The 18,654-nt window shown below is 47.1% G+C and overlaps 1 protein-coding gene across 8 annotated transcripts in view; it reads left to right on the forward strand.

The window, feature by feature from the left end:
• The window catches only part of PMFBP1 (polyamine modulated factor 1 binding protein 1), a 2,317,386-nt gene that overhangs the window by 1,176,155 nt on the left and 1,122,577 nt on the right, over positions 1-18,654 (forward strand). For all 8 annotated transcript variants that reach the window (XM_078668626.1, XM_078668631.1, XM_078668625.1 and 5 more), the window contains one exon: positions 14,722-14,844. In XM_078668626.1, coding sequence (XP_078524752.1) covers positions 14,722-14,844 — 123 coding nt within the window. The remainder of the gene's footprint in view (positions 1-14,721; positions 14,845-18,654) is intronic.

An 18,654-nucleotide genomic window follows, 5' to 3' on the forward strand; every position in this document is an offset into this window, starting at 1 on the left:
TGTAAGTCAGTTTGTCTGGAAGATGGTAGGTCCTCCGCCACTCTCTTTCGAGTTATTTGCAATGCTTTTACTATCCCTTAAGGCCTCAGAGAACCAAGGGGCTGAGGCTCGGGTAGTTTTAACCTGTTTTTCCGACGGAGGAGCCAGCTCAAAGGCTTGTTGCTGTAACCATCCCTCCAAGGTCATCACATCTTGTTGTAGATCACCGCTTAAGGGGATCGGTTGCTGTCGCAACGCACACTGGATGGCCTCAGGAGTCATCAAGTGAAATGGTCTAACGCAGTGACTAACCTTAGTTATATTAGGTGATTAAGGCCTTTCTACATCTCTACAAATTTTAAAATTAATCAAGAAATGATCAGACCAGGTTAATGCTGATCTGATTTGAGGAGAACACCTGATCTAATATATGCCCTTTGTCATGTGTAGGAAGGCATACAAAGGGGGTCAAATTAAACATGTCAAAAGATTCGTACAATCTTAGGGAATCAGACTCCAAGGGTTCATCCATGTGGATGTTAAAATCCCCTAAAACCATACAGTGACTATATTTAGTTACAATAGGGGAAATGGCATGGCTGATTGAGTCCAGAATTTTTTTTGCCCAAACCAGGTGGCCGATAAATTACTACACCGGCCATAGACTGAAGGGCCGAAAATGACCAAAGAAAACCCAGGCTCTCTGCCCCCTCTATCTCTACCTCTACTAGAGGGATACAATTAAAAGAGCTCCTATATATAATGGCTAGCCGGCCGCCTCTCCCTACAGGGCGATCCTTCTTCAGGTTCAAATAGGGAATTGCATTAGCAATGGTAGGATTTCAGGCCTCCGTTAGCCAGTTTCAGAGAGAAACCGCACATCGGGGTAGACATCGATAAAAAAATCCCAGATTTCAAATTCATGTTTCTTTAAAGAGCGAACATTCAATAAAGAAATCCTCCAAAATGAATCTAGGGCACCAAGTCTCCTCGGGGAAGTGATTACATCGATATTAACTATGTGCTCTCTATGAAGTAACCCAGCGGGAAACAGCCTCAATAACGAAGTCTTAACAACGACTGAACTGAACAACGAATCCAAAACAACGACCTTTATATGAACCACGACATCATCAACCACGACTTACATGAAGAACGAAATTCTAAACAACGAATTGAATGAACAACGACTTCCTTACTGGCCAATGGGTGGCAATAATGTTATATATATAAAGGTCAAGAATAACAAACTAAATGGTTTGAGAGTGTGTATATGTCTTAGATGTTTCTCGGGTAGGCCATCTAAATGAAATATGGAATTAGTTACTAAATCTTTTTGATGACTAAACCATGAAAAGCAGCGTAAGCACCTACCTCTAAACGCCTTGTGAGTCTGAGAGATCTTATAATGAGGATGACATCAGACCAGTGAGTTGACAGCGTTTATACCTGTAGCCATGTGAATTGTCTATGGTGAGCGTTGTTGGCGCAGGAGATTTCCACTTTGTTTTTTTAATGTTATTAAAATCATGCACACATGTTATTTACGTCTCCGTTTACGATGGGAGGCACGGATTTTGTCGCTCAATACCATTACTGAAACAGTACGCACAGGAGGTCTAATATTTTTTCCCCAAGCAGTGCCTAATTTGACCAGGTGTTGGCCACCAGCACTTATTTTTGGGGACCAGCACTTTTTTCCACATCAGAAATTTTCCGAGTGCAGGAAAGGGTAAACACATAGATCGGAAAGAGGAGGAAGAGAAGGGAGGCAACACTGTCCCAAAGGAAGAAAGCAGGAACCTGCAAGGCCATGAAAAAGGGGCAGGCAGTGCCTGGGAGTGAATTAAAGACTTCTAGCCATTGTATTTTACGCACCGATGTTCAATTGCAGCGGCCACCGTCTTTTGAGCAGAGCCTTGGGCACCGACAGTCTTTCTTTCACAAATTAAGCATTGTCCCAGTAGCACTCTGCTGTCAGTCAGAGAAAGTGCTGCGGCGTTGTGACAGTTTTGTCTACGCTGCATGCCTAGATGTTATTTAATCCAGAATAATGCCTGTGGGATAAATCTGAGTGCCTTTCCCTTACGCATTTGGTAATTTTAAACCAACATGGAGGGCCATCTACTCAAGGTAATACGCCTGTAGTGATTTGAAAAAGAATACTGTGCGCAGCTGAGGAGCTAGAGGGAGTGTTTTTTAATGTTGAGGTCTGCCCGGTTCTTTTTAAAACCAGCGTGAGTGTATTAAAAATAGCACAAACATGTGTTCAAACTGGTTACCTCGAGCCTTAGGAGCCGTGTAGGAGGCTGGATTTTTCTCTTTTCGTCTGCGTGACGTTCCATAGAGCTGGGTGCCAGCTCAGTTGGATGTAGTGACATTTCCCCATTTTCATCTGACGTGCAGAAAGCAGATTGCTCTTGGTATGTTCCGTTTTGAACATAGTGGGAGATTCAGGATATATGTAAATTAAATATTTTTCGTGGTTCAGGAAGTCGTGGTTCAATACATTAGTGGTTTGCCTTTGATCGTGGTTTAGCTTTCGTGGTTTAGGCACTCGTGATTAACGAGGTAGTTGTTTGATCATATAACCAACCCAGCTGACTATTCACACTCTTTACACCTCTGGGGAAATTGTTTCCCACCCTAAATGAGTGTGGTCTACACACCAAATCCTTACAGAGATTTAGCAAGTCTTCTCTGCCATAGGCAATTGTCTGCGGAGGATCCTGGCCAAAACCGGCAGCATAACCAGCCCCGGGCCCTTCCGGTACGCGGACGGGCGCAGACGGGCTTGCCTCGTGTGCGCCTGCTCCGCGCTAGCGCTGCGTCCCGTTTTGAAGGGGCCAGCTTCAACCACTAGACCGCACCAAAGTGAGTAAAATGGCGGTTAGTGGTCCGAGAGCTCCAAAAGACCGGTTCGATACCCTCCCTCCAAATTCAATTCCCACAATTTAGCATTTACACACAACCAAAAGCCAACAGCAGATGACCAAGGTTTGGCACATTAACTTCCTCTGTTTCGTAAGTTTGTTGTGGTGCTACTACTCTCCACATCCACTGCCAAGGATGTCTGTTTAACGCAAGAAATTACCAAAATTTGAGAGGTGCACTCAATATTATGACTAACAAGAAAAAATTAGTAAATTTTATGGATCTTCTGTTCCTTCTTTATTCGTTTCTTTATTTCTTTTCTTTATAAAATACAGAGGCACAGCCAACGCGTTTCATTCCCTTTTCGTGCCTTGGGAATTTCGTCAGGGCTGCAAAATTTTTTTTTAACATGCATAAACATATTTGTCTCCTATGTTTAAAAAAACATTGACATACATTACACATAACTAAAAGGTGATTTGAAAGTACACCAATAATCAAAAAGGATCTTATTTAAAAAAATTACATCTGACAAACGGCGAATACATCATTTGTCCGAACAACCTGCATGCCCTCACCCATGCACGGTCTCAGACTTGAGTTTAAAAGGTTGGTGTCCCAAAAATACACCCCAAGGTATTTAATAAGAACAGTTCCCTATATGTTATGGTGTCGATTGGGAAAAGGGACACCCATAACTGGAAACCAAGTGATGCCATAGGATGTGGTGCCGCCATAGGATGTGGTGCCAATAGACCAGAGTGAGCAGGGGGAAAAGAAGAAGAGCCGAGAGAAAGGGAAAGGAAGACAAAGGCAATCGTGTCTAGATTTTGCGGCGCACCATAATGTGTGAGAAGGCAAAAAAAATAGACAGAAATGTTTCTCTCTGAAAGGGACCCAAAGTTTTGTAAAAAATATTACGAATCCAAAAGGATTCTCACCAATAATTTCATCGTCTCAATCCCATAATTCAAGGGAAAAGCTGCGTGTTCACCGTAGGCGCAGAAGGAATATATTATCAGATACCCGACTGTCCTGTACCTGTATTGGAGGATGAAAGAGAACCACGGGCTCAGACCGAATATTGCTAGGGCACCATTAGTGGATACCTAAGCAGGTGTGTACAGACAAATATATGCACTATATAATGTTGCATATTAACAGAAACTACATGTATATACAACGTTAAATCCATGATCGTGAAGTACCAAGGCTGAGCTATGATCCAAGAGAAGGATACATTTTCTTGGTGTATTGGTTTCCGTATTGGCCATTAGTGAGGCATCCGAGACTCATGGGATCAACCAAATCCTAGATGCATAAGTGAACAATTACTTCATAGTGGAGGAAACAATTACCTTCATGTGGGGTGGTGCCCCGAAGAGAAATCCAAGTACGTTCCTCCGTGAGTTGGATACAATATTGTTCGCAAATGAAGTGAACAAGAGTTCTTGCCCCCTATGTAAGAAATGCATTTGTATAGGTTACGTTGATACCGACAAATAGGGATACAGTCACACTAAAGGTTAAGGATCTTTGAATAAGAATTCACCCATCACCATCAAGGTAGGTCCCATATAGGACGTATACTAAGTCGCCGACATATGAGTGGCTGTCATCTGTTATCATTATAAGCAATTTTGTATTCGTGTAGTCAAAAAATATGATAAACACTTGACTACATCTGTACCTAAATAGCGAGTAATTCAGACAGCGTATAGACGCTAGATTTAAAAGGGGCTAATAAAGAGCCTGTTTTTCTCAACTATAAAGTTTATTTGCGTGCATCTTGGGTACCGTGATCTACCCGAGGTCACGGTGCAAAGTTAAACATCCAAACAGAAGCGGGTTCTCACTCCTGACCCAGATCACAGCTTATAAGAATGTTTCAATCACTTATGAGCTTATCCATGATCAGCATCAATAAGCCGATATCTTAACATGTCCATCACTACAGGCGAAAGGAGGACATCATGTTCACAGCAATAAATACAGGCCCAATCACCTGTGAGGGTGGCAGGGGGTGGCAATATCAAGACTTATCTCCTGTCTCTTCTCAAAAGCCTTGCCTATTAAATCCAGCTACCACATTTTTACAAGACAAAGGGATAAAATACAATTGGAGCCTCTCCTTTCTGCTTACATTTCTATGGAATAATTGGAATAATTTAATGCACTCAGACCGCACCATAGCAGAAGCTTAAGGGCATTAGATGGTTATCCGACATTGGCTGGTTGAATGTCTGAAGGTCTATTAATCGAATGTATGACTGTATTCTGCTTGCGTTTAGGACGTGTGCGTTCCGAACGCCGTATTTTGTACAAACGCGTCTTTAGGACTTGCCTTAGGGGGTGCTGGATGTTGGAACAGGGTAATTTACTATTCCAACTCCAGCCTGCACAAAATTAGGAAAGGTGTTAGACTTTAAATCCAACACCATTCCACCAATGCGCCCACCTAAAAGTAAGTCATTGTTACGACTTGCGTGCTGAAGGAATGCATGCTAATGCCGTGTCTGTTCTATTGCTGGTGCTGTGTTGGCACAGCGTGATTCATGCTTCGTCTGAAAGGACTTTCCCCCCATTAATCGCTCAGCCAAAGACGCTTCATTCTATTCTATTGACAGACGTGTGCGAGGCTGGACTACTATTTGACCTCCCTCCAAGTCTAGGGTGCCACTACTCATGCGGAATATAGATATATATGCCTTATCAGACCACTCTCCTGTCCTGATCACTTTTAAAACCATTCTACTTCCCCCAACCACTCTCTGCCCACACCTGGAAACTTAATGACAACCTCCTATGAAATGGCTCTATCCAGACAGCGATAAAAGAAAATTCAAAACCCCGGACACCACAGCCTTCTGTTGTGGGAAACTGTAAAATTGGTGGTCAGAGGTGCCAATATGGCTATCTCCGTCAACTCAATAGTGATAGGTGGGATAAAAGACTTGAGCTGTAGGGGCGAGCAAAGGGTCCCAAGGTGACCTGCAAGACTTAGACAGTTGAGACTAGCCAGGAAACAATTCAAGACTTTGGACTATCAGAAAGCCGAATTTGCTCATCTCTGCATAACCTGGGGAAATAAAGCAGGAGTTGTTGGCGTCCACGCAGCATGGCAAACTACACAGAGACAGGTTTGTCCTGATTTGCTAACACGAATTGCATGGAGGCCCAAACAATGGAGTATACTCCACAAGCATTCAAGCTATTTTACATGGACCTCTACACAGCAGAAGACGAAGACCAAGAGGCAGCTGATTTATACCTTTCCTCAGACCACAGTGCACTGCTTCCTCATCAAGAAGCTGATGCACTTGAATCTGACATCAGAATAGATGATGTGATACCTGGCATTGCTAAGTCCATGGTCTTGATAGGTCCATACCAGCTTTTAAAAAACGTTATACTCTTTCTAGCTCCGCTCCTCTCGCATCTTTACAATTCTTTTGACGAGGTTGGGGTACTTACAGACACCATCTTTGAAGCAGCAATACCCAGGCTAGGGAAGGACCCCTCATTTTGCTACTCCTATAGGATTCAAGCTAGTCTGGCTGATGAGGGGTGATACCCTGAAACCGGTCCCAGGATTGCTCGTTTCTGGTCCACGGAGGACCTGGCTTGGCAGTTCGGGCTGGACCGTTCCCATGAGGAACTGGGGTCAAGACTGATTTGCATATGACTTTGTCTTAACTGGGGTGGCATGGTGAGCAAAAGAACATTGGATTTAACCCATATCTCTTGACTGGAGGTGAATGTTTTGATTTGTTCCCCGTTCCGTCCATCATTTGTGTGTCTTTAGATATTGGGATCAAAGACATACCCAAATGAACAAAGCTCTAAATGCTGCTCCATCCTCACCCTGGGGGCTCCCGGTGGGGGATATAGACCCTCCTTGTTACTCTCTTGTTATTATAAACTCCCTCTGAATTTCCTGTGTCCCCTTCCGCCTTCCTTTCCTTCCCTCACCAGACCTGCTGTCATAAGTGTTGATTCTAGCCTCTCTGGCCGGTTGTTTGTAGGTGAGTGTATGTATTATCCTCTTTAAATTAAATTCATTAAATTGATTTGAACCATAAATTCCCATTTCTGATAGATACATCTGGCGTGTGGATTCCTCACCTTGTGAATATCCCCTTGCGCCAGCAACATTCGGAAATTCTTTTTGTAGCTTCGTGCCGACGTGAACTTGGACGTCATAGAGGCACAGCACCGCTCGCGACTCCGCTGACGTCACCGACGCCTATAATAGGCCCACGCCGGCGTGATGACATCAGTTCCCTTTTTTCCGCGTCGTCGACGCTAACGGTTTTCTGGGATCGTACTGTAGCTTCCTGGTAACTTTGTTACTCTTGTTCTATTATTGCTGTTTCTGTTTTCTTCGAGATGTCGTCGAAGAAGACTGGCTTTAAGGCTTGCGGAGAATGTGGCAAGACAATGTCTATTACTGACCCGCATGAGTGCTGCGTCTGGTGCCTGAGTTCCGACCATGACGTCGAGGATTGCCCTTGTTGTAAGAAGATGACCCCAAAGGCCCTCCGGGAAAGGGAGACGAAACTCCTCGTGGCAAGGCTGAAGAGTAAGAAGGTTAAAAAGACTTCGAAGTCTCGATCTCGGCATTCGAGGTCGAGGTCTCGATCGAAGTTGCGCTCGGAATCGTCTTCAGCTCATGTTTCAAGATCCTCAAGGAAAAAGCATAAGAAGAGGAGCCATGAGTCACGTCATCACTCAGGGAAGGACTCTGGTTCGAGGCCGAAGTCGCAGGTCAAACTTCTTAATAAAGAAGCGGAGGTTTCGGCGTCGGAGGCTCAGGACTCTGTTGGTGAAGCTTCGCATCCGAATTCGCCCGAGTCGCCGAAGCAGTTGGCTATCCCTTCTCCAGATCCGTCCAATCCTTCTGGTCAGGAGGATGAAGGTGAGGTGCAGAAGGTTGGTGAGGCCGAGGTTCCGATGCCTGCGGGTTCGTCGACCCCGGTTCCGGGGCTCAGGGAAAAGGTCGACTTCGTGTAGACTCCGCCTCCTCGGGAACAGCCCAGAGGACCGTATCCAGATTTTCCGGCTCCAGGTCAGGATCCATCCCACTTCCTGAACGCCATGTTTGGTGTTTATTCCAGGGCGATGTACCCGTCTGGTGCACCTGTTGGTCCCACGGGTCCTATGTCTTTTAACTTGGGTGTTCCCCAAGCTTATGCTCCTGCGCCCTTCATGCCTTTTATGCCGGCTCTACCACCGCATTAGCATTTTCCGACACCGCCTGTGTCGACGACGCCGACTCTGTCGACGCCGGTTCCATCGACGCCGGTGCCTACGACTCCGAGGCAGGATTCTGTTCGACCTCGTGTGAAACGACCTCATCCGGCTTCGGGTTCGGCCCCGGCCCCGGCCCCGTCGGAGTCGGTTCCGGATCCGTCGGAGTCGGTTCCGGATCCTTCGACTTCTATCGTGAAGGAAAGGTCTCGGAGAGAAGCCCAGAGACTTCTGGAGGAAGAACAATATCGGTATGCTGATATGGAGGAAGGAGAGTTGCAGGAGTCTGAAGATCCTTTTGAGGACCTGGGAGAGGCCAGTGGGCTTGAACTGTCTCCTGAGTGGGATTTGGCTTCGGTGTCGAATGTGCCTTCAAAGGATGTGGTGCCTTATCACACTGTTATCAAAAAGGCGGCAAATTTGTTGAACATTACTCTGCCCACTGCGGAGTATAAGTCAAATTTTCTAACTGAAGTTCTTCACTCACCCTCCTCTTATATTGAGCCAAGGCTGCCCTTTAATGATGCGTTAGCTGAACCCATCTATGAGGTTTGGAAGAAGCCTTTGTCTACTCCTGCGGTTTCTAGGGCAGTGGCGAGGAGGTACAGGGTTGCGCCTGGTGACCCTGATTTTTTGTCAACGCACCCCCTGCCTGAGAGTTTGGTTGTGCAGGCTGCCTGCTCGAAGAGGTCTGCTGGTGCTTTTCCGCAGGTTCCTGGGGATAAGGAGTCCAGAAAGCAGGATCAGGCTGCCAAGAAGGTATTCTCCTCAGCCAGTATGGCGTTAAAGTCAACTAACGCAACTTGTCTGATGGGGCGGTATGTCCATGCCTTGATGGATTCTGTTAAGCAGTTGGTTCTGAAAATCCCTGAGGAGGATAGAAAGGATTTTCAGGAGGTGATATCGGACACTCAGGCTGCTGCTAGGCAGGTGATTCAGAGTGGGTTGGACACTGCTGATTCGGTGGCGAGGGTCATGGGCTCTTCTGTGGCCACTAGGAGAGCCGCATGGCTTAAAACGTCGGAGTTCTCTACAGATGTTCAGTCTGTTTTGATGGACTTGCCTTTTGATGGCTCAGGATTGTTTGGCAAGAAGGCTGATGCGGCCTTGGAACGTTTTAAAGACAGTCGGGCCACTTCGAAATCTTTGGGCCTTCAGTCCAGGGGTACTACTGGAAGGCGCTTCAGAGGATTTGGCAGATCTTCCTTTCGTTCCTACAGACCATCTCAGCAGCAGCCACAGCAACAGCAAAATACGCTGTACAGATCATACAGGGGCAGGCAAAGAGCCCGTCCTAGAGGCCGTCAAGCTTCCTCCTCCTTTTTCACAAGCCGACAGGATTACGGAAACACCCTTTACGCCGGAACCACAACCAAACTACAGAAAAAACTCCAACGCATCCAAAACGCCTCAGCCAGACTCATTTTGGACATCCCTCGGCAAGCTCACATTTCCGGCCACCTGAGAGACCTCCACTGGCTCCCTGTCAACAAGAGAATAACGTTCCGTCTCCTCACCCACGCACACAAAGCCCTCTACGACCTAGGACCCGAATGCCTCAACACGCGACTTTCCTTCTACACCCCCTCCCGCCAACTACGATCGTCCAACCAAGCCCTCGCCGCAATTCCACGCATCCACAGATCCACCATGGGAGGAAGATCCTTCTCCTACTTAGCGGCCAAAACCTGGAATTCCCTCCCCACCCACCTCCGCCTTACACAGAACCACCTCAACTTCAGAAAACAACTAAAAACCTGGATATTCGATAAGTAAAGCACCTCCCTCCCTCAAGCGCCTTGAGACCCTCTGGGTGAGTAGTGCGCTATACAAATTTCGAACTTGAACTTGAACTCCTCCTCTTCTTCCCCTTCCCAGCCCCCTGCCAACGCAGCAAAGCAGCCCTATATCCGCCATTCCGGATCATGTGGTCCCCGTGGGGGGCCGGCTTACCCATTTTCTACGAGATTGGGAATTGATAACATCGGATCTTTGGGTTCTCAATCTCGTGGGGAATGGGTATGCTCTTCCCTTTCGGGAGTTTCCCTCAAATTACCCTCCTTACCAGGGTTTTTGTTCGGAGGACCACCTGCTTCTCCTGCAGGAAGAAGTCCTGGCACTGTTCAGAAAGGGTGCGATAGAGGTGGTTCCGGAGCAGGAGAGGGGTCAGGGATGCTACTCCCGGTATTTTCTGATCCCCAAGAAGGATGGCAGACTTCGGCCAATCCTAGATATCAGGATCTTGAACCTTTACCTGAAACAGGAAAAGTTCAAGATGCTCACTCTTGCACAGGTTCTTCAAGCGCTGCTGGAAGAAGACTGGATGGTGTCGCTCGACTTACAGGATGCGTATTTTCATATTCCCATCTTGAAGTCGCACAGAAAGTATCTCCGTTTTACGGTTGGGTCGCAACACTACCAGTTTGCTGTCCTTCCATTTGGTTTTACTACTGCGCCTCGATTCTTCACCAAGGTGATGGCAGGGGTGGCAGCACATCTCAGAAGGTCGGGGATTCCTGTATTCCCGTATTTGGACGACTGGCTGATCAAGGCAGAGTCGTCCGAGAAGGTGCTCCATCATCTGCAGGAGACAACTCAGTTGTTGCACAGGTTGGGTTTTTCAATAAATGTACCCAAGTCTCACCTGGTGCCCTCTCAGCGCAACCTGTTCATAGGTGCGGTACTGGATACAACTGTATGCCGTGCATTCCCTCCTCCTCAAAGGATTCGCGACATACAGGCAATGATTCCTTTATTTTTCAATGGAGCGGTTGTTCCAGTCCTGAAGGTCCTTCACCTGCTCGGTCTGATGGCTTCTTGCATTCTGTTGGTCAACCATGCACGCTGGCACATGAGGGCACTCCAGTGGTGCCTCCGCAGGCAGTGGTATCAGCACAGCGGAGATCTCAGGGAGTCAGTGAGGATCTCCAGAGAAACTGCGGCGGATCTGTCTTGGTGGAGCGTGGAAGGCAATCTGTCGCAAGGAAAGCCTTTCCAACTGCCTCCATCGGTGGCCACAGTAATAACGGATGCATCCACTCTAGGGTGGGGTGCTCATCTGGGGGACCTGGAGGTCAAGGGTCTTTGGTCTCCGGAGGAAAGGTTGCTTCATATCAACCTTCTAGAGTTGCGGGCGATACGTCTGGCGCTCAAGGCCTTCCTCCCTTCCCTTCGCTGTCGTTCGGTCCAGGTCCTGACGGACAACACGACCGCGATGTGGTACATCAACAAACAGTGAGGAGTGGGGTCACAGTGTCTCTGCAGAGAGGCTCTGCGCCTCTGGTCCTGGGTTCAGGACCATCGGATTTGTCTGATGGCAAATCATCTGGCCGGAGTTCAGAACGTTCGTGCAGACAGTCTCAGTCAGCAGTTCTCTGCCGACCATGAGTGGAGGCTTCATCCGGAGGTAGTTCGCCACGTCTTTCGGACGTGGGGACTCCTCAGGTGGACCTTTTTGCCACTCAAGAGAATGCTCACTGCCCGTTATTCTGCAGTCTCCAGTATCCGATGCAAGGAGCCTTGGGGGACGCTTTTCAGTTGAGTTGGGGCTCACGACTCATTTACGCATTTCCTCCCATACCCTTGATTCCTCGGGTTCTGAGGAAGATTCGCCAAGACCGGGCCCAAGTTATATTGATCGCCCCGGATTGGCCAAGAAGGGTGTGGTACACAGATCTTCTCCACCTCTCCTCGTGCTCGCCGGTCCGTCTCCCTCACACGGCAGATCTCCTCTCCCAGATGGAGGGGCAGGTTTTACACCCCCACCTCCAGACCTTACACCTTCATGCCTGGAGATTGAACGGGGCAACCTGAGTTCTTTTTCTTTTCCTGCCTGATGTCGTGGATGTCATCTTGTCAGCCAGGCGTGACTCCACTATGTCCATCTATTCTTATAGGTGGTCAAAATGTATTACTTGGTGCAGGGAAAAGTCTATAGACCCTTTGAAGGCCCATTTATCTGATGTTCTCCAGTTTGCCCTTTCTCTGGCACAGCAGGGGCTTGCTGTTGCCACAGTGAAGGGCTATCTTTCAGCGCTGTCGGCTTTTATCTGTTTGCCTGACCAGCCCTCTCTTTTTAAATCTCCTGTAGTCTTAAGGTTTTTGAAGGGCCTCATAAATAAGTTCCCTCCTACTCCTTTTATTGTGCCTCAGTGGGACTTAAATCTTGTTTTGACCTTTCTGATGGGTGCTCCCTTTGAGCCTCTTCACAAATGTCCTATGAGGCTTTTGACTCTTAAGACAGTTTTCCTCGTTGCGATAACCTCGGCAAGGAGGGTAAGTGAGCTTCAAGCTCTTAGTTACAAGCCCCCTTTCTTGACCATTCATGCTGATCGAATGGTTCTTAGGACCAGGGCTGCTTTTCTGCCTAAGGTGGTTACTCCTTTCCACCTTGGTCAATCCATTACCCTTCCTACCTTTTATCCTCCCCCACACCCTTCCAAGGATGAGGAGAGATGACACCGTCTGGACCCCAAGAGGCGGTGTCTTTTTACCTGGACAGAACTAAAGACTGTCGGTTGGATGACCAGCTCTTCATTGGCTTTGCTGGCTGCAAGAGAGGAAGAGCGGTCCATAAGAGGACTTTATCAAGATGGATCATCCTCTGTATTAAGATCTGCTACTCTTTGGCCGGTAAGGAACCACCAGAGGGTATAAGGGCTCATTCTACTAGAGCTAAGTCTTCGACCTCAGCATTGGCTAGAGGTGTGCCTGTAGAGGATATTTGTAGAGCGGCAACTTGGTCTTCCCTCCACACATTCGCGAAGCATTACTGCTTGGATTCCGAAGTGAGTAGGGATGGTCATTTTGCACGCTCTGTCCTTCAGGATTTCCTGGTCTAGAAGAGTGGACACCCTCCTCCGGGAGTGGGGACTGCTTTGGGACTCTATTCACAAGGTGAGGAATCCACACGGCAGATGTATCTATCAGAAGAACAAGTTACTTACCTTCGGTAACGCTTTTTCTGGTAGATACAATATCTGCCTGTGGATTCCTCACTGACCCACCCGCCTCCCCGTTGTCCACTCTTCTATGCCAGAGTTTCTATTATGTATTTGTTTTATTTTCAAGGGGTTGTTTATTTCAAATGTTTTGTTGCATTTGCTTCACACTGTGTGTGTTACCTTGATATTTGTACTGCGTATACTTGGTATATGTCTACTGTCATTTGTCCGTCCGTGTGCCTCGAAGGCACGGAAAAAAGGGCGGAACTGATGTCATCACGCTGGCGTGGGCCTAATATAGGCGTCAGTGACGTCAGCGGAGTCGCGAGCGGTGCCGTGCCTCTATGATGTCCAAGTCCACGTCGGCGCGAAGCTACGAAAAGAATTTCCGAATGTTGCTGGCGCAAGGGGATATTCACAAGGTGAGGAATCCACAGGCAGATATTGTATCTACCAGAAAAAGCATTACCGAAGGTAAGTAACTTGTTCGTTAGTTTCGGCACATTGTCCTTTCCTATTTTTTGTAATGAATCGGTGTCTGAGGGCATGGAAGAGTGAAATACATAGGTGGCTTGTGTATACAACTCCACATATGTCATTTGGCAGAGTTTGCTAGGCCGTTGCAGAGTCCAATGGCGTCATGCGCAATTTCTTTTTAGAAAAATCTGTTGTTGGAGTATTCACCAGAAAAAGCCTTAACAAAGGTAAGTAACGTGTTTGCCCCGGCTCATATGCATAGTAAAACTACACACAGTTCTGATTTAATCCTTGACAATGCGGTTCAATGCCCGACATCATGCAGTGGGGATACCCACATGTTGATAATTATAAACAATCTTTGTTCTACTAGGAATGAATTTACCACAAAGGTAACTTTTATCTTAATTCACATTTATATTCCAGTCATTCCCAGCTGGTTGGGAATTGCCTTTGCTGACAGGCCAAAGCGAAATCTCCACAAACTGTTCTCACATTAAAATAATTTTGGGCACTCTATGTATGAACATGTTCCTCCATTGGCTTAACCGCATGCATGCGGGCGGAATTCCGCCCGTACGCTGAGATTTTTCAAAGCGCATGTTACGTGACGAGCTGGGCTCGTCATCAGCGTGCGAGGAGGCTACCTGATGACGAGCCCAGCTCGTCATCAGCGTGGAAGGGGTTAAGCTTCACCCATTAGCTGAGTATCTCCAACCATCATAGACAAGAGTTAGTGTCTTATGCCACCCTTCTTGTAGGATGCAAATTTTGACTTCTCCAGTGCTTCTTTTTTTCGGTAGTTTTGTTTCTTTTTCTGCTTTCTGTTTCTGAAATGACCTGAATTTGTTCCTCTAATTTTTTATTTGAATGATCAAATAACTTGTGTTGCTCTGCCACTCATGCCATTTATGACGAGCTTCAAGCAGTGCATTTCATGACATATGTACAGATGGTAAACTCATAACGTTTTTAACAGTACAGTAGTTCAGTAAACAACTATATGCACTAGAAGTTAAATGGCACATTTATGTGTGAGAATAAATCAGTACACAGTAAATATTATATGTATAACATGGAATAAGAGCCGTCAATATAAATACTTGCACTTACACGTTTATCAATTATCTAAGTTTTCATACACTGTCAGTTGTGCACTTGCAGACAAAGATATTGATTGAGCTGTTTTGTTTTTCAGGCAGTAGAGTTGGAGGAGACAATAGTGAAGCTGCAGACTGATTTTGCATCATACAAAGTCACCCACAGACATTCAGACTCCAGCTTTAGCAACATGATTAAAGATGTTGAAGAACTTCAACAGGTATGTTTTTAAGCTCCTGGTCTGTCGGCTCTGGATTTCCGATTAGTGCTATGATTACCGTTGCTTCTGGATTTCAGGTATAATTATATATGTCCCTCAGTTGTTCTACCCTTAACCCACTTCCTTATCTACAGCTTTGCTTTGTATTTCATTGAGGCACCAAGCCCCTGGTGTATTTTCAATGTGATTTTATTTTTCCAAGTCTTTCATAATCTGCCCAATCTACATCCAGTTAATTTGTGACAGTAATTGCAGGTGGTATGCAGCTGTACTCATTTGTAGGAATTACCCATTATTTTCCATCTTCAGACTTTTGATCCAGAGCTAAATAGAGATAAGGGAGGAAGGAAAATGATGCAACAAATGAGAAAACAGTGACAAAGCAGAAGCCATGATGATAAAATACCTGTAGGACTGAGTTGAAGAGACAGGAGGTGTAGGTTATTGGACGAAATTGGAAGTCTAGGCAGCCTCAGTACGCCTCAGATCCATCATTTGGCAGTGCTGGCAGTAGGCTGCTTTGATAACCGGTGGGTCCCTGCACTTAGGTGTATTCATTTATATTCTATTTATATTCATTCACAGACTTATACATCTCATTGACATAGAAATTCATAACGTTGCTGTGTCAGAACTGTCAAAATTTCAGTCTAGACCTCCTCTCAATTAAAATCTTTTCTATGGAATGAATAAGTCATGTTCTTAAGTTCTAAACATTATTTAATCAGTTGATGCTAGTAATATATTCATTCAGTAATGTCTTGTGTCTTTGTTATTTGGAATATATTTTCTAGAATTGTTCTCTTGACCCCCTGTAGAACCAGTGCTGCATATCAACCTCTTAGTGCTCAGTCATCTGGATAATCCTAAATCTTGCCTATGAGATTTAGGACATTCATTTAACATTACAACTGCCATATTCTAGAAAAAGGATGAGTGGGTAAAAGACATGGCTCACAAACTAGAAGGTTGTGTTACTCTGAACATTGGCTGTAGGACCATCAAGCTTCATTTCTTATTTTCTTTTTGTTTGTTTCGCCAGGGAGCAGAATGTGCAAGTAATTACCCTGTACAAAGTAAACTATGTACAAGTGTTAGATAAATAAGCATTCTGTTAGCCAGTGATAAACCATTTAACCAAAGTACTAGTCCATGTACTTCTACTAGAGAACTGGACTAGGCTAAAGCATTCCTGGGACAGTATCATGCTCTGATCTAGTAGGCAGTCTGTTAAGCATTTCACCTTGTGCTAGAGACTTACGCCAAAAAAAAGATTATTCGCCATGTTAGTACTGTCTAAAAATTCAAATGTTTCAGGTGGTCTTTTTTCAGCATATGGGTATGTGACACTTAGTAGCTGGACCATAAGCTGCTTCTATACCTGTTTTAATACAGAGCTTTGCAAGTTACCCCCACTTACCCATGCATATGTCACGTGTCGCATGCATCAAGTCTGCAAATGTGTGCACACATGCTTATTCCCTTCTATCAGATGATTGCTTTGTTGACCTATTTCAAGAGTGAGAAATCTGTTGCAGATTAAACTATTAGGTCCTCACTAGTCTATCATCATACCAGTGGTTGTTCTTTTTAGGATTCATCTCTTAGGGAATTCTCCAACTGTTGACCCTTCCTCATCTGTGATGAATTGAAATTATCAGACCCTTTGTTCGAGGGACTGCTGGTCAGAGTTTGCAATACCCTTCCCAGCCCAGTACCAATGCAACTCTCCAGGCCCCAAGCCTTTGCCGCCTATCCTTCTGACTGAACTGGTACCACCAACCCCAGCCTTATTTTCTGGACACACCCACTTGAGGGAAAGGGCTTCAGGAAGGGAGAATGTCGCTGGGGACCCTCCTAGATCCAACTCTGTGCAGGATGCCATAGATGGGTGCCAAACGGGATTATCACAAAGGGACCCATACCAGTGTTGCAGAGATTCTAAACAAACACAGAACTGTGTGCAGGATTATAGGACCTTGGTGTATAGGGACTGGGTCTTCCTACCATCTTAGTACCCACAAGCCCAGGATCGACTAGCTATAGTGTCTCACTTGATCTCCTACTCACTCACAGAGAAGCAAATTATTAGACACCCCAGAACACAACCCTGCCAGCTCTCTCAGGGATTGCGGTAACAAGACACAGACTTTCGCTCGCTCTCTTGTATTTGTCCACATTAAGATCTGACAGAGACACAAAACAGTTTAAAATATTTATTTTGACTAACTTGCCCTAACATGCAGTATGTGTGCCACAGCAGCAGAAAAATGCATAGTACAAATACAGACAGCATAGCAGCTAGTCCATATATCATGAAGGGAGATATCATCATCAAAAGACAATGGAGAAAAGACTACAGTGCCTAACCTCCCTCCTCTTGCTAAGAAGAAGTTTTATTATATAATAGAAGATCTCTGGGCTTTGTCAACAGACCCCATACCTTAACCTATAGATGGTGGATCTACATCATAGATGCTGTCTCGCTCTTCTCCCTGGAAAGGTCCCTCTTCAAGTGTGTGTTACCTATTCTTGTACCTCACTAAAAACCAAAGTACTTTGTCCAAACCACAACTACATCGGTATATCTGAAAGAGACACGTTAGTATTAGATTCCTTACCTTAGAATATCCCCAGGCGTCAGACTGGATCCGGAATTTTTTTTCGTAGCAGTACCCTTGCGCGTCGGTAGGCGTCGTCTGCGGATCCGCGTCCGTCGTCGGCGCCGTGATGACGTCGTCGGAGTACTTAGACGCCGCCTCCGCGTGCTGACGTCAGTTCTTCTTTTTTCCGCGCCAGCAAGCGCAGATCTGGAAAAAGCAGTAACCCTAGTCATTTTTTGACTAACTTTTTGATCACTTTTGATTGTTCTCGAAGTCTTTCGACTACGACGGTGCCGTAGGGATGCCCGGCTTTAAGCACTGCAATGATTGCGACCGCGTGTGTTTATCTTGTCTCGGCGTCGACCACGACGACAAGGCCTGCTCCGACTGCCGGGCCCTCTCTTCGAAAGCCAGATGGGAGCGGTCCCGCAGGCGGCTCGAACTCCGGCAGTCGGTCCCGCGCCGCGAGAGGTCCCGATCCCATGGGAGGTCGAGGGACAGGTCGCGGGCTCGGAGCCACCACAGTACCGAGGGTAGGCCGCACTCCTCCGGGTCGAAGTAGTCGTCAGGTGCGGGCACAAGAAGTCCAAGCGGCGTCTTCGCTCTTCGGACTCCCCCCGACGCTCGCGCGATGCGGCCGGGGGTTCGGGTGACACCACCCACGCGGCTCCGACGGAGTCGCAGGCTCCGCGTCCAGCCCCATACCCTACGGTCCCTGGGCTCAACGCGACGCCGGAGGAGATCGAGCGCTTCCTCATGGCCATGAGGAAACTCTCTCCTCCGACGGGCTCTGTGGCGCCTTCGGGCCCAGCGGACCCGTCTGGGACCCCTAGCGGGTCGGGGGATCTGCCCCGACGCTGTCGGGTGCTTCGGCCCCGGCGCCGCCGACGCCTTCGGGCCCGGCGCCGCAGGTTCCCGTTATCCCGCCGGCGCCTTCTGGCCCGGCGCCGAGGGGTTCAGTTGTTCCAGCGCCGCCGGCGCCTTCGGGCCCGGCGCCGCAGGACGCCGCTGGACCTCCTTCGGGATCTGGTTCGTTGCCGGTGGACCTTACGACCTCCCCGGCGTCGGACCCTCAGGTGTCGCCTCCGGCGCCGTCCTCGGGCGGCGAAGTCCCCGGTTCCACCTTTGTTCCTGTTCCGGCGCCGGGACGGCCCCGATGGGCGCCGCTCCAGACGTCGTTTGGAGAGTTTCACTTCTATGAACAGGC

Source organism: Lissotriton helveticus, chromosome 12, assembly GCF_964261635.1.
Source record: "Lissotriton helveticus chromosome 12, aLisHel1.1, whole genome shotgun sequence".
NCBI classification, from domain to species: Eukaryota; Metazoa; Chordata; class Amphibia; order Caudata; family Salamandridae; genus Lissotriton; species Lissotriton helveticus.